Source organism: the organism of the source record quoted next, unplaced genomic scaffold (assembly GCF_019419815.1).
Source record: "Pyrus x bretschneideri cultivar Hongxiangsu unplaced genomic scaffold, Pyrus_bretschneideri_v1 Contig19, whole genome shotgun sequence".
NCBI classification, from domain to species: domain Eukaryota; kingdom Viridiplantae; phylum Streptophyta; class Magnoliopsida; order Rosales; family Rosaceae; genus Pyrus; species Pyrus x bretschneideri.
Genome location: NW_025999490.1, coordinates 3,392,831 through 3,409,921, shown reverse-complemented (window position 1 = coordinate 3,409,921; position 17,091 = coordinate 3,392,831). Strand labels below are relative to the sequence as shown.

The 17,091-nt window shown below is 36.2% G+C and overlaps 1 protein-coding gene and 1 pseudogene across 1 annotated transcript; one reads left to right on the top strand and one right to left on the bottom strand.

Moving 5' to 3' along the window:
• Positions 1 to 4,755: 4,755 nt before the first annotated feature.
• LOC103943389 lies at positions 4,756 to 6,046 on the bottom strand (annotated as a pseudogene).
• A 4,588-nt stretch (positions 6,047 to 10,634) lies between these two features.
• Positions 10,635 to 17,028, top strand: LOC103943399 (subtilisin-like protease SBT5.6). Its single transcript, XM_009353703.2, has 9 exons — positions 10,635 to 10,875; positions 10,987 to 11,179; positions 11,264 to 11,452; positions 11,923 to 12,034; positions 14,264 to 14,828; positions 15,021 to 15,121; positions 15,409 to 15,766; positions 15,925 to 16,141; positions 16,238 to 17,028. The coding sequence occupies exons 1-9, from the start codon at positions 10,804 to 10,806 to the stop codon at positions 16,774 to 16,776; spliced, it is 2,346 nt and encodes a 781-aa protein (XP_009351978.2). The 5' UTR covers positions 10,635 to 10,803; the 3' UTR covers positions 16,777 to 17,028.
• The last annotated feature ends 63 nt before the right edge of the window (positions 17,029 to 17,091 follow it).

The following is a 17,091-nucleotide window of genomic DNA, read 5'->3' as shown; positions in this document are numbered from 1 at the left end:
GACATGATGAGAATATATAATAGCAGGGAAGCAATGGCAGGCAATGCATATCTTTTACAGTTGAGATAGTTGGTTCGAGGCATTAATTACACGCGGTTATAATGTGAGAGTCGACTGTATGGCAAAGCCAGCTCTAACACTCTCTCTCTCTCTCTCTCTCTCTCTCTCTCTCTCTCTCTCTCCAATACCTCTTCAATAATTAAGTTTTGCATTTGATCAAAGTCTTGTGTATCCATTATGAATCTTGGTCCTTGACGTCGGTACTTCGAATTAATAACTCGACCAATGATACATTAACATTAATAATTGTATTAATCAATCATCAGCATGGCATATTGGTAATCTCGCACTAAATTTGTGTAGCTCTCCTAGGACCTTAATTAACATTGTGACACCACTGGCTTCTATTTGTTCAAATCTACTTTTGCCAGGAGTGATATTGTATTATGGTGGCATGTTTAGTTAGTTACTTGGGATGAGTATCGAAATTGTTCTAGTTTGGGTATTCATTGGCGGAGCTGGACTTGGTATAGATTGTGGAGGATCAAATAGCTTAAATGTTTATGAAGAATTGCACATAACTTTGTAAGTTTATGCAGGCTTCAAGGAGGTTTTGGAGAGTGGGGGTCACGTCCAATTTACGCCCTATATTTTGCTCCGTCTTAAATTAGATTGATTCGAACGGAATAGTTGATCACTTACTCATTCCTCCTCTACCATATTCCTGATTAGTCTTGCCCCATTCATGTATTTCTTCGTTCCAAGTAAACATGGCATAAGAAAAGAGATTATAAAGCACCGTGAACAGAAATTGGAGATTTGGACAGTAAAATGGAATTGACACCATGTATTATGGCATCAATCATAATTAACTAAATGGATAATGTTTTATCCTAATCATTGATGTTAATATATGTAACACTACTATGTCTGTGCTACACTAGTTTTGGACCTGCTATCCATGGTCTTGTGTTTGGTGATGTGCACAACTATTCCAAGTCAACTTTTTTCTAGAGTTCTGTGGTCCCCTAATGCAATCTCTGCGTCCGTTTTCCCTTGACTTTGGCTCCTCACCATTTAGTGCATTACAGAACTGATCAAGCAAATAATTAAATAAAAAAAGAGCTATATCCTGATCTAGAAAAATGGTCATGGGGAACAGATAAAATCAAGGGCTGAGATTCAAGAATCAAGACATAACATAATTATTGGTGTGCGAAGAATCTGTCTAGCAAAGAAAATAATATGGAGATCAATTTTTTTATCACGTACATTAATGTATCATATAATGTAACAAGTAATATATAAATATCACGTCGATTAATAAATTTATCTTGTTAAATCTTAAATGTACGCATTACTTACAACGTCAAATAGTACAATCATGTAGTAAAAACATATAATTTCCCTAGCATTGTTCAGCCTAGCAATGGCATTGGTCTTGAGCATGTTCTACAAAAATGTAGACCAAACCAACCCACATGCAATTTAATGTGGGAGGGTGGCAAATCTTTAATGATTTGGGCCAAATTGCAATTGCATTGCATGCCCTGTAAGGATAACCGCCTTTACTACCATCTCCCCAGCTAGCTAGCATGAATGACAAGAAAAATGAATACACAATATGATAAGAAAGATGTCTCTTTCTGAAGTTTTCATTGACTTACCCGTCGGTGGTCTCCATTTCATGTGGAAGGGGAAGACAAAAAATGCACAATATAGTGAAAGCCAGCTATAAAAAAAGCAAACCCAGCTACCCAAAATATGATGAGAATTGAGAAGTATGAACCAAAATTTCTTTGGCCAAAACAGTAAGCACCTAACTACAAAAGAAGAAAAATAAACCCCAAAGAAAGTGTGTTAGAGGGGAGTTAAACATTAGTAAAATGGAGTTTGACTGCAGCACGAACACTTGAAAATACTATCATTACGGTCCATTGAGTGATACATTTGTTCCATTTAGTGGTAGATTCAATCCATAAAATGGCGTAGCACCATTTCAAGGGTCTCATATACACTATCTGATTAGTCTGATGTATCATCATCTGATTGATCCAATGCATCATCTTATGAGTAATTTGTAAGTGTTTTATACTTAATACGTGTTTATACTTTAAAAACCGAGTGAAAAATGTATTAAGATGCAAAATATTGTGAACCAACTTGACACGTTTTGCTAGTCAATTTGACAGGCTAGAGTCCACCCTTTTTACGTTGACTCAGAAGTGAAAGGAAAGTGGCACCTCAATGGAAATCGATTTTTCTCATCTCATCTATCTCCTTCATCCACGGTGGTCCCTGAGCCGAGAAGTCAAACATTACAATATAGGGCCAAAATATAAATTTATAATGTTTATCTTGTTCACTTTATAGGAGAGGTTTTTGGCTGGTTTGCTTGCTTCTGTGTGAAAGTTTAAAGAGCTTGTATAGCTTTTGTCATTGTAAAAGCTAATCACTGCTGGTGTTTATACGGAAATGCTCCTAGATAGCACTATTATCGTGACAAATTGACAGTATATTGATACTTTATGTGGTTTTCATATCTGAATACTTAAATTCTCGTATTTATATCTATCCCAATGAGTGATCAATGGATTATAAGTGTAGTGAGTCAAATTGTTATCTTTAGAGGTAAGTCACTAGTCTAAACCTTTCTTTTTCCTTACTTTTTACAAGTTGATATTCTAAATTACTGTAATCTACAAAAAGAGATTTGAACTTGATCAGTGTAAAAGGACTGACATACACATGTGCTCTGACTAACTAACCTGACCACGATCTACGTCTCTTTTACAATTTTTGTTTGAGGGGGGAAATGCAAGAGCTTAAAACATTTGATTGTGAATTTGTGTGTGAGGGAATAAATGGTCTATAACTTGAAACACATGAAACAAATGGTTCCATTACATGCATGCTCTGCACGAACAATTAAATCTTGTAATATCCAGTAAATATTTGAAGAGCATGAGTTTCACCAGCAGCACCAAGACCCGTGCCCTCATTTAATATAATCAAATGGAATTTATGGGAAAGGGGATAGGTGAAGGAATGATCGCATTAATAAGAAAGTAGTAATGCTATTCATACCATATTTTTGTACTACATTTTCATACCATTTTAAGGTGGTATTTGATGTGGACAACCACATTATTTGAATTAATCAAATTTTGAAACTTAGTTTGTTATTTAATAAACTAATAATTAAGAAAAACTAGTTAATTAAATGATGATTGTGGTATACATTGAGTCTTTCTCCTTTCTTTCCTTGGGTTTTGCAAATTTTTCAAATGATGTGGCTGTCCACATTAGATGTCATCTAAGGTTGTATAGAAATATAGTATAAAAATATGGTATAAATAGCATTACTCATAAGAAAGTGATCACAGTTAAGTGTTTTCGATCGCAAGGAGAGTGACACAATTTAAATAAGTAGCTAAGGTAGAGATACTAGTAGCCTAGTAATACTACTTGGCCATATCATATCGAGAGATTTTTTGGTGTGCTTGAAACATGAGACGGAATATCACATGTCATTGTACAACTAGAGAAATTTTTTTTTTTCCAAATGTCTCTCTAATTGATTAATGACATGTGATATTCTGTCTCGTATTCCAAACACACTGAAAACTCTCTCAATCTTATCACCTATCAAATATTTGGTTTCAATTATTTCATCACCCACCACATGCCACTTATTTATGGGCGGCCATGGCCAGCTAGGTCTGATTTAAACAAATTCTAAGTTTTGTTCCATCTTTATTAGCAAAAGAGAAGATGGATTTGGAGAAACTGGGTCCACGACACCATTCATATGTTTGGGTGTATGCATGCTAGGCCATGATCGACGAGCATAGTTCGTTATCTAAAAGTGAACTTGCGTGAAAAGATTACTAACTAATACGATTTTGACGTGTTTCGAGCAAAAACGCTATTAGTAGAAAGGCTTTATTTTATAAGCGCTCTCAAACATGTCTCAAAGGACTTACTTTATTTTAAAAGGTAGTCACACTCTATCTTAGTGAAAGTAACCATGGGCTCATTTCATATGTAGAATTAAATTGAAAATTTTACCTCCCTAATTTTAAGGTATGTTAAGGTAAGAAATGAAAAAATTATGTTCAATTAGAGTGAAGAAAATGGATTACTCATGAATAAAACTTATCCATTCCAATCCTTTGAAAACGGCAGAATTAGAAAAAACGAGTTTTCCTCATGTCTTGTCATCTTATGATCCCTTCCTAATGAAAAATTATTCACTTCTACCTCCAATCCAATTATAAATACCAAACGAGCCTTAGGAAGCAAAAGATTGTATAATGATTATAGTGTATTGGGCCGTGCCTTATGTGCCCAAAACATGTTGATATACCACATATTATAATATAAGTGAACAAAAAAAATATTTCTAAGTGTTTCTCTACTTGTAATACGACATATGATGTATCGACCTGTGTTCTAATTATACTAAAAAAAATTCTCCTACGAAAGAGTTCCAAACACATGAACAATCTCTAAATTGACATTGGTTTCGAAGAGCAATAAATAAAGGAGCCCATTGTCCTCTAAGTTAAGGGGCCATAATTATTGGGACTAAAGGACATTAAAAACGTGACAATTATTTCCCAAGTGCATTACTATTCTCCTGAGATTGAAAGTGTTTCAAATTACAAAAACCATTCCTATTCTCTCCATCAAAGATTCAAAACACAAACAAAACCAAGAAAACAAAATTTTGTTGTCTATAACAAAAAAGGGTGACTTCAAACCAACAAAGTTCCCTGCTTAAAAGAAAATACTAATTACAAGCTACAAACATATATATATATATATAGCTCTTAAGTCATAGTTCTTGGTGGGTGGTGGAACCGTATTGCGATTCCAAATCCTTGAGGATTTGAATCACACCGTTCAAATCATTGGAGCCCAATTCAAGACAATCCCTTAATAGCTCACCCTCCACCACCTCTCTCTGCACTGCCATCACCATTTCTCTCAACGTTCCCTGTCACACCACTACACTGTCACACACTTTAGAACACTTGTACTACACTGTCACACACTTTATAAAACTTGTGTGTGCGTGTGTGTGTGTTCGTTAACACTATATCCTATATTTAAGAGTCTACTTGAAATTGCTTCGGAAAAGTTAAACAATCAAAGTGCTTTTAACCACATGCTCGTTTAGAAGTCTTTTTCAATAATTAAAATAATGTTTTCAGATTTTAAAAGCATTTGAAATGCATTTAGCAGAAAGTTTCAAATGTTTTTTTTTTTCAAAATTTACTTTTATTTTTATTAAGAATAGGTTCTAAAATTATTTTCACTAAAAACGCTTTCATTTATTTTAAAAACATTTCTAAACGAATTATATGATCAACGTAAAAGTTTTAAAATACTTCATAATAAAAAGTACTTCTAGTTAAAGTCTTTTGTAAAATGTGTTTCCGCTTAAGTAACAAGTGAGACGTGCGTACCGAATGGTAGAACACTTTGAGGAGCCGACGGAGCAGCGAATTGCAAAACCTTGAGGATAGTTTGATAATTCTGCGCGACCCAAACGGCTCGATCGGAATCCGATTGCCTCTGTGTCAAGTCACCCAGCCACCTCAGCAACTCGTTGGCGTCCGCAACGGCGCCGTATACCTCCGAATAGGGAATGTCCCTCCACGCGTAGTTCCTGAGATAGTCCCAGCCGGCGGACCACGTGAACCTCGACACACCCATCCCGAGCCCCCGCTCCAGCTTCGACGCGACGGCCCTGGCCCGCTGCGATCCCGAAACATCGCCGCGTGCCTCCCGGAGGTTGGCCACCCGCGTCATGAGCGAGTGGGCGAGGGAGAAGAGGGTTGGGTACTGAGAGTAGGAGAAGGATTGGGAGGGCTGTGCTGTGGTCAGGAGGAGAACGGTGAGGAAGAGAAGCGTTGGGTGCGACGGTGTCGTCTTGGCCATTTTGGAGCTCTGTAAGGGACTGATGATTGATCGACGGTTAAGAATGTTTGAGAAGTTTAGTTTCACCGATCTTTAAAATTTGATTCAACGGTTAAAATTATTATAATTTTTAATAAATCTTTTATTTTTAATCATTGAATCAAATTTTAAATGGACGAATTTGTGGGGCATAGGAATGGACAAGGATTGTCTGCCCTCCTATTTCTGATGCCTTCTGTTTGTGTGGTCACGATTAAGCCACGTTAATATTTTATATTACTAAATTTTTGTCTTATTATCTCTATAAAAAAAAAATAATATAAAATATTGACGTGACTTAATCGTAATCACACAAAACAGAAAGACATGGAAAAGCATCGGACGTGACAAGACAGACAATTCTTGTCCCACGAGAATTAAGAGAGCGAAGGCAGGTTGGTGGGTCCCATGTTGGTGACGTGGGGGACCGAAGTCCAATTCGAAGGGAAGGTTTGTGGGCTGGTGATGAGAACAAAAGAAAACTTTAAGCTATTGGGCTTTATTTGCATGCCCAATAGTATTACGTGTGGCCTTAAACACTACTTGGCATGCAAAGAGACAGTGCAATCAATTTATTCAAATTATTGCCGGTGACGAGTATGTTTTTCAAACGAGACTTGCATGAAATGGATACGCCGTGTTGCCGTGGGAGTGTCTCAAAAAATTGAGATCTTATTAGTTTGGCAAATTTGGTATAAAATTGGATTAGATTTTGAAAATTTTCGAATTTTTAAAATACATTTCAATTTCTATCAGACTTTTTAAATATTTTGATTGGAGATGTTATGGATTCAAAACCGAATTTTTCCAGTCTGATCGAAATTTCCAATCCAACTTGCATAAAAATAAAATAAAAAAAAATAAACCTTATTTCATGCATTAAATCAAGAAACGAGAAGTCTTTTGGACTCTAAGTATAGTAAACTCACAAAATACCAATTCACTTAGAAATTGTGCAATGTTGGTGGTGGGATCACATACAAACATAGTGCACTGCAAGTCCTAAGTTGTATAACCTCTCAGAAAATAAATATAAGAACCAAAACTTTTGTTTGAATTGGATGCAAATGTTTGGCTCCGTGTCATCGACCTCCTCGGCATTGCCGAACCCAAAACAAAACAAAAACACAAAACAGCAACGTATGTCTCCACTCTGCCTCTTTGTGGATAATCTTCGTCACAATCTGACTGAATTTTGAGATTTTTCTGCATCTTTTGGTGTGACCACAGCCACCCGCCAAAATATCGGTCTCGTTATGCATGTTGGCTGGCTTCCCTTCATTTGTGTTAGGTCTTGGGGGAGGACTGAAGAGTGAATCTTGAAATCTTTGGCTGAAGCCTGAAGGTCCTTGTCAACTTTAGGAAAGAGAGCTATATATTGCTCATGCTTAGGAGGGAGGTAGGCTAACTTTATTTTTGCGTTATAGAATTTATCACTCTCCATGAAAGTTCTTCCTTGCTTGAGCTCGAGGCTGACAATTTTTACTTCTCTTGTGCTGTTGGAAGAAAGCGAACGGCAAGTGCACGATATATCTCGTTGGATCATCAGACGACGTTGTCGTTCTCTTGAAAGAGATGGCTGAGGGTTCCTGATGAAGTTGATTGTATACAAGCCTAACTTTATATCTGCTGCTCAAGTGATTGAGACTCAGATTGCATGGTATTGTTATTGTTATTTTTCATTGTATATTTATGGTTAATTAGAAATTAGCATAATTAGGGCTATGTTTCTGCTTTCTTATCCAATTTGAATTCATTTTGTTGTATATTAGAGTAAATTAGAAACTATTAAAAATAATTAATGATATAGCTCATTGGGTAATTAACTTTAAACGAACTAAGAAAATTCTGATTGATTAGATTAAGGACCACAATCCATAGTAGAGCAGCCCACCATTTGACATTCGTGAAATGGACGTACCGTGTCTTTCTCATGCATGCACGCATTCTTGCCCACAATCCCTTAAATACTTAAATAATTTCAAGATGAGTGAAATCTTAGAAGTCTTGCACTTGCAGCATATATACACACAAATCAAAAAGCCCTATATGTGTTGAAAATTTTGGAAAACAAAAAGTTCAAAGACAATGCGAGTGGTGGTAAGAAGAAACGCGAGGCATGGGAGAATAAATCTGTAATTGCAAATGGGATATATACAGTTGTAAGCATGGGCCAACAGAAAAGTGGACAATGTTGTGATATAAACGGTTACTTATGGGTTGAACCAAAAACAAGGAAAATTGATGATCAGTTGTGCCGTTTCGTCATGCGTTTGAAATCGGGAACCCTTTTAAGCCCACAAATATTTTAGTACTAATTTAGACTTGTGCACAAAATACAATTGATATCCCAATCAATCCCCACTCTCTTCTATATATCCAACCGCACCCTGCCTCTAGGGCCTAAGCACTCTACTTGGTGAGTTGCCATTTCTTACTTTGGTGAAATGAACAATACTTATTTTGCTTGATATTATTTGGACCCACGAAGACAATATTCTTCTCCTATCGATTATGATTGCTATAGTTGGGCATAATAAGCTCAATACTTACATCATGAACAGTTAATATGTCCATATGTAAAAAGACTAAATCTTCGATTGCAGGTGTTTTTCTTTTGTCTTTTTCATCATTTAATGATTCGCAAGTTTTCCATTTTTCCGTCAAAAGCAATCAAGTTTATGTACTATAGTACGGGTTTGATTCCCATCAATTATTTTTCTCCTAACAACTAATTATTTAATCCATTAATGCTATCGTTTGTAAAAGAAGAAATCATTTAATGATTGAAATATTCTTCTTTTGTTTTTTAACAAATTAATGGCATATTTACTTGGGATGATTTTTTTTTCCATGCAAACACATAAAAGAATGAAGAAATATGTGACCCAATAACTGAAAAACAAAGAATTATAAGTAACATGTCCAATCCTTTTTTTTTTTCCATTTCTAGTAAATAAACAGGTTACAAGGGAAAGAAATTTGAGACATAATTATTTGCGCTTCACCAGCTTTCACAAATGCAGGAAGTGTGACACATATGACTCTAGAACATATGAAATATTATCTTCAAGTAAAAATTTATTCAGATTGCTGTGATTAATTTTACGAAGGCAGATTGAATCTAATAAACTGGATTGACTTCGGTACTGAAATTAATCTGATGGAGCAGGAGAAGGGTGCGAGCACATTTTGAAAAGAATGGAATTTGAAGTTATATGATTTTGAATTGTGAATCTGTACTAAATCTGAATAGTGAATTTGAATTTCTGGACTAAGGTGAAATGAGTTGTGAAAACTGGGGATGATGAAGGTGAAGGATGGATAAGAAAGGAAGGGAAGGATTCAATCTCAGGAATTTAGATCACGAACATGAAGACAGAGTGGTTCAATTTATGATAGCGAGATGAAGTAGTAAAAGACAAAGGTAAACACAAAAATGAGTGTGGCTATCCTTGCATCTAACGAAGATTTGACGGAAATCTCACTTTCGATTAAATTTGTTAATGGTTTTCACCATGAGGGATTAAATCTTAATTATTTTACCATATGGATAATATTGCGAATAGCTTATTACCACGAGAACCATTAATCTGATTTAGCCATATTTTGTTTATTATTTAAGTAGTTAAATACATGGGTAAATTCATTCTTAAATGAGTGATGTGAAAGTGAATTAAAACTCTAGGAAGTGTTAGTGTTACTTCTTTTTTCAAAGTGAGAGAGAAGGCAAGTGATGGAGATGAGATTTAGAGAGAGAGAATCCTACTCCATTTCTTAAACATGAGGTGATAAATGTAGAAAATGTTAGTGTAATTATCTTATATTGAATTCAGTAGTTAAATAATATATATTTTTTGTTTCCACGTGATGCTTTTTAATTATCAATGTACTTATGGATATTAACGATCAGATTGGTAAGATATTTGTTATTTTATTTTAAAATAAATCAAGAGGAAAATTTAAGAAAGTATATACATAGAAGAGAGGTGAGAAAGGGAGCAGGATAAATAAGATAATGAGAGCAGTACGTTCAAAAAAACATATCAAGTTAAAGAAAATTAAGGATAATCCAAATACATATTAATGAAATCTTTTTTGTCAATTAAAATGAGGTGAAAATACATTTTTATCTTCTATCACAATAGAAGAGTTAAGGACAATAAGGTAATTTCACAAAACAATTCTTTTTTTTTTAATTGTGAAACAATAGATTTTGTTAGATTAGATGTTAGATTAACCACCAATAAGTTCGAACCCACACCGTCATGCAAGGGCTCAATTCTTTTCCACTACTATAGTAAAATGTCACTTGTTGTTTTGTTTAAGTCTCACCTTCAAGTGATTTTATCTTCTCTAATTTTTTTTTTAAAAAAATAAATAAACAAACCTCTCTCCCCACTCCAATGTTATTTCTCATTTTCTTCCTCTCTCCTTCAATTTTAAAAACAAACGTAAAAAATTTTACACACTTTATGTGTGGGCATATACTAGTAAAATCTAAATTAAGCTCTGACGACTTTTTTTATCAGTCAACCAAAATAAGTAAATTAAAAAAAAAATCAACTGTAACTAAATAAAAAATTCAATGTAACTGAAAAAAAAAAATAGCAATTTAATTGTCTAAAAGAGTCCACTGCTAGTAGGAACGTATCCATCTGCACACCAAATTTCATATATCAGATATCATATTTTTACCATGTATTTAGGTCCCTCCTCGATTTTGACATATAAGAAATAAAGAAGAATTTGATTCAATTTATATCTTAAACTTCTATATAAACACTGTTAATCGGGTCAAAATTTGTATCCACTAAACTCCTCAGCACAAAACCAATGGAGAAAATTTTCATCCTCTCTCTCCTTCTCCTTCTTCCTCTCTTAGCCTCATGTGCAGATCAAAAAAAGGTCATTCCTTTTGGCTATGATAAACCTATTTTTTCTTCCATTTCTTGTATCTTTTCTTGTATATACGACACATGTATTTGTACTTATATACATGTTTGTATGTATCTATAGGTCTACATAGTGTATTTTGGAGAACACAGGGGAGAGAAAGCACTCCATGAAATTGAGGACATCCATCACTCGTATTTGCTCTCTGTGAAAGAAACAGAAGAAGATGCCAGAGCTTCTTTGCTTTACAGTTACAAGCACAGCATCAATGGCTTTGCAGCAGTCCTCACTCAGGACGAAGCTTCCAAACTATCTGGTAATTAACCAAACCAATCACATCCTCTCTCTCTCTCTCTCTCTCTCTCTCTGTAATGCTACAGAAATTAAATGGTAACTGCAGAGTTGGAAGAAGTTGTGTCTGTGTGGGCTAGCCACCCAAAAAAGTACTCTATGCACACCACAAGGTCTTGGGAGTTTTCAGGCATACTAGAAGAGGAACAGAGGCACTGGATGGACAACAAGATGGGAGGAGACTTCTTATCCAAAGCCAGATTTGGCAAGGACATCATAGTTGGGCTCCTTGATAGTGGTAAGAAATTAAGAATACATCAATTTTATCAAACAACTTCATATATTAGTTTGTCTGTCCATTGAACTGTTTCACATGTGATTGCTTGTGTGTCTGGGGAGGTAAAAATCTGATGCATGCATGTATTATTGGTGATATATTGTATATTTTTGTGTCTAGAGCATTTATTCTATGAGAAGATATGTTGTGTCACTGGTATTATTATATCACTTTGTGCTTAATGGAGAAAAATGTTCTGCCAAATAGTATGTTTTTTTTGTATCTTCAACACTATGTGAGTGTCAGGATTGAGAGAAAATATATGGTGTTACTGACTCAGGTATATTAATTTGTATCGATAACTCACCACGTTATCAAATTGTTGTGGACGTGAAGAGATATCCCTGTTGTAGGTTTGATTCTCTACTGAGTGGAGGGGATGGGAATGATTGGATGCATGCGATGATGATGTTTGTTGATTTTATGATCAGGTGTCTGGCCAGAATCAAAGAGCTTTAGGGATGAAGGAATGGGGCCCGTACCAAATTCATGGAAGGGAATCTGCCAATCAGGACCTGGTTTTAATTCATCTCACTGTAACAGGTAAGTTTGTTAGTTTAATTGTTGATTTCCTTCCATCAACTTTCTTTGATTACATATGTAGCCATTTTGTGGCATGGGTAACTGTGTTGGTGAGGCAAATTAGAATTTTTAGCAAGACATGTGAAGTGATTTAATACCATTACATAAGGCTAGCTTTGCGCTTTGGACGCATTTTATTCTAAAATATTTTTGTATCTTTATCTCTAGCTAATACTTATATGAAATGGACTGTGTATATTTTTGTCTATATCTATGATATACGTGACGATAGAGTTACATCTAATTTCATACAAATATCTCCCTTACCCTAGAGGGGACTAGCTAGACCCCACACTAAGGGATATAAAATGAGCCAAGAAGGAACCGTAGTGATGTCAATATCTAAAAAAGCATTAGCAAATTGCCCTCCAGCATGGCCCTGCATGCCTTCCAAATTCCAGATCACAAACTTAAGAAAATTCAACTCCATTTCTTAATTTTATCTATCCTACAATTTATAGGTCATGTTCCATGTGAGGATTGAAATTGAAAATAACAAATAAAATGTTTCACTAGCTATACCATTGTTAAGAGGAGTGGAGAATTATTAAGATGAGTTGCACGCACGATGTGATTCTGGCTTTCTTACTTTGTGGCTCACACAAACATTAATAGTTGTAATCAGTTCAAAGAAACAGTAGATTCATTTGCACTCCTCAATTTAGACTTTCCTTTTAAGTTTTTCTACTATGGGGTGGTTTAGTTTTCCATCATACAAGTTGTTCCTGCGTATCTTGGGGAAATTGGGTCTGCAAAAAGTCAGTTTTGGGAATATGTAATCGTAGTGAGATTGCATTTGATGATACCAAGGAATTAGAGATAGAGAATTTTATCATTAACTACATTTTACAGTATATAATCCTATATTTTATATAACAAAATATACAAGGGGTAAACGTTTATCGTAAAAATCAAGATACCAGTATTTAGGCCTGCACGTTCATGTTGTACAATTCTCCATTACCTGCACCCAAAAAAAGAGCAAGACTCAATGACAGCATCCGCTTGACTTGTATAATTGATAAATAGTTGTTTGGGATTATTGAGAATTGAGTTATAAAAGAATTTCTGACCCAGCAAACACGCATGATCACTGGCTTGTTTGTTTGCAAACAAATAATTGATTTGATTGCTTTGGATTCTTTTGTTTCGAGTCTTGTGAACTTCCTTATCGTTATTTGGTGGCCTGTCTGTGACCATTGCATTTGGAGTCAGCCTAGCTATTTGCTTTCCGGAAAATGACCTAAACCCAATTATTCAGTTGCACAGTTCTCAACTTTTTCTTATTGTCAGAAAGAGAACGATTGCAATGGGGCAGCTCGGTGGTGTGTGTTCAGTGCTCACCTTTGAGATTTCAGCTTCACGCTGCAAATGTTACTGCATGTACCAGAAATTGAACACTTACTATTTGTACAGATAACAAAAAATGTATAAGTTGCTTACTTAAATTATAGGTCATATCTCTGATAAGGGTTAATAAAAGTAGTACAACAAATTATACTGATGTGTACCAACTAAATTAATAAAGACAGACTACAAATAGACTTTTATATATGTACGAAGTCCAAATTACATGTTTAATCCATGTTTTGGGTTTGATTTCCCAAAGTTCGCAACAGTTATTTTGTTATATCGTCTTCAACTAAAGTACTAGTAAGATTGACATATTGTTTATTCAGGTTTGTATTCAAATATGTGAGTGTATATGCCTTCTTATCTCGCTCATCATACTGCATGAAAAGTTTTTATCTTGAAATAGAAAATCCCAACTACTTTTATAGGAGAAATAAGAGACAATACCATACAAGACCCATATATTTCCTATTCAATGATATTATGTACACATAGATCATTAGGTAAATCATAGCATGCACATATAGAACATCCCTACCTTTTACATGAAAAATCCCTACTACCTTTTATATAGCATGCACATGTACATATACATGCTGTGGCTGCATGTAACATATCATAATTAAAAACTCATTGGTTAACTCATTACTACATGGAGCAAAACCCAATTGGTAGAATTATTTTCTTACTATCTAACTAATATAAATAAAATCTTGTGCGGAACTTGGGTATTCATTATAGTGAAACTTGCAAAGTAAGAATCAAACATTGTGCTTAAAGTCTTATACTCACAAGTAAATGATCCCAAGTTCACCTTTGATATGGATTGTTGCGCAGGAAGCTGATAGGAGCACGCTACTACCCCAAAGGTTACGAGCAATACTATGGCCATGTAGTAAATGCCTCGGAGGATTACCGATCACCGCGTGACATGGATGGCCACGGCACACACACAAGTTCAACCGTTGCAGGCCGAGTCGTTCCAAATGCCGCAGCCCTGGGTGGTTTTGCCCTAGGCACCGCCTCTGGTGGTGCCCCATTGGCGCGCCTTGCCATATATAAAGTGTGTTGGGCGATACCAGGCCATTCCAAGGTGGGCGGCAACACATGCTTTGAGGAAGACATGCTTGCAGCCATTGATGATGCAATAGGTGATGGTGTTGATGTACTGAGCATATCAGTTGGGCTAAGCCAACCTGTAAATTACACCAATGATGGCATTGCTATTGGAGCATTGCATGCCACAAAGAAGAACATTGTGGTGGCATGTAGTGCTGGGAACTCTGGCCCTGCCCCATCTACTCTTGTAAATTCAGCTCCATGGATCATCACAGTTGGTGCTAGTAGCCTCGACCGGGCATTCATCGCGCCAGTTGTGCTTGGAAATGGGATCACAATTGAGGTAATTTAAAAGATTACATATAATTGGAAAGTACGATTTGTTAGCATTTGAATTAGGGCACATTTCGGGAATACTTTTGTAGGAAGCACTTCTTCTCATTATCACTGTCGCTGGAAGCAATTTTTTTTTTTCCTATAAGACATGCAGTACAGTTTGGTACTTTCTAAAATGTTTGATTGAATTAACATTCAGGGAGAAACAGTGACACCAGGCAAGCTGGAAGAGAATAAGAAGTACCCTTTAGTATATGCTGCAGATGTTATTAACTCTGGTGTACCCAAAGATATGGCAGGGTAACGTTTACTCTATGATTTACTTAAAGAAAATATGCACAATCAGAACTGATTTAAGACTTAATTAGAACTGACAGACACTAAACCACATATAAAAGGGCACTTAACCATGGTTTATATACGGCTTATAGTCTGTTTAGAATTTCCTCAGTTTCTGTTTATAATTCAAAGTCTATAATCGGTTCTATTTATGCATATCTCTCTTCACTTAATCTATGTTATAGTAGTTAGATAGTGATTTTAATTAGATAATGACTTGTAGAAAAAACTCAATATTGTGGCTGCAGACAATGCCTACCAGGCTCTCTTTCACCTGAGAAGGTGAAGGGAAAGATAGTTTTGTGCATGAGAGGAAGTGGGATGAGAGTTGTAAAAGGCATGGAAGTGAAAAGGGCAGGAGGAGTTGGATTTATATTAGGAAACAGTGCAGAAAATGGGGTTGAAATTGCATGCGATGCTCATGTTATTCCTGCCACTTCGGTGCTTTATAAAGATGCCAATAGAATTCTTCAATACATCAACTCTACCAAAATTCCAACGGCTACTATTATACCAGCAAGGACTGTGTTGAATAGAAAGCCAGCTCCTTTCATGGCTGCATTTACTAGTAGAGGCCCCAATATCATTGACCCTAATTTTCTCAAGGTAAATTTCGTGACGTATTTATTTTTGTTACCTAATTAGCGCAATCTCTCTGACAACTGTTAATGTTGGCAAGGAACAGTTTAAAAGAAACTATTACGTACTAAAGTTTAGGTATTTAATGATTTTGAAACTAAACCTCTCTTCCTTCACCTTGGCAGCCGGATATCACAGCTCCAGGGCTGAATATATTGGCAGCGTGGACTGAGGCTGATCCGCCAACCAAGTTGTCGGGTATAGATCGCCGAGTTGTTCAGTATAATATATACTCCGGAACTTCAATGTCTTGCCCTCATGTAGCAGCTGCAGCAGCACTCGTCAAAGCAATCCACCCTACTTGGAGCGGTGCTGCCATAAGATCTGCTATCATGACCACAGGTAAACTAAATACCACAAAATTTCAAGGCAGGGCCCCCTTGTTTAAAGCCAGTACATTGTTTGATAGTCTCTAACTTTTTGTTGTTTGCCTTGCAGCTGGAATAATGAACAACTTGGGTTTGCCATTGAATGATGAATCAGGAAGTGTTGCTACTCCCTTTGCATATGGGGCTGGCCACTTTCGTCCCACAAAGGCAGCAGACCCCGGCCTTGTCTATGATGCTTCATACAAAGACTATCTTCAGTACATTTGCAGCATAGGAGGTGCCAAGGACTTCGACCCAACGTTCAAGTGTCCAACATCACCGCCGGCAGCAATCAACTTGAACTACCCTTCCATTGCAGTCCCCAAACTTAAGGACGCAATGATCATCAAGAGGACAGTCACAAACGTCGGCAACAGCAAAAGCATTTACTTCTTTACCGCCAAACCACCTTTGGGAATCTCCGTTAAGGCATCCCCGAGCATATTGTTCTTCGATCATGTCGGGCAGAAGAAGAGCTTCACCATAACAGTTAAAGCAAGAAGAGAGGTGCTTAGTAAGCACAGCAAAGATGAGTACGTCTTTGGGTGGTACACATGGACTGATGGGTTGTATACTGTGAGGAGTCCTATTGCAGTGTCGTTAGCATAAGAACTCGTCACCATTTTAATTTCTTTTAGATTTCGATGTCATTCCAAACCATAGGAACAAAGAAATAGAGATAGGAGGACTCTTACATTGCAGTACTTGAAGGGGTTGCCGGAGCAAAAGGATTGGGCATAATATTATTCTGTGGAGTCGTAAACCTATTTCATCTTTTTTTTAGATGGAAAAATAAGAAAGTATTACCATCTGCAAACTTTAAAGAATGAAGAACTTCAGTAACAATCGTGATTCTGAGTACATGATCGAAGCAAACACTGTCAAACTGCAAAGAAAGGTATCAGCTGCATTGGCGGTTTGCGC

Excerpts from the sequence above, each read along its gene's own strand:
- LOC103943399 (XM_009353703.2), top strand. The coding sequence starts at position 10,804 with ATGGAGAAAATTTTCATCCTCTCTCTCCTTCTCCTTCTTCCTCTCTTA. Across the intron at positions 11,453-11,922 it reads AGTTGGGCTCCTTGATAGTG|GTGTCTGGCCAGAATCAAAG; the intron begins GTAAGAAATTAA and ends TTTTATGATCAG. Across the intron at positions 16,142-16,237 it reads ATCTGCTATCATGACCACAG|CTGGAATAATGAACAACTTG; the intron begins GTAAACTAAATA and ends TTTGCCTTGCAG.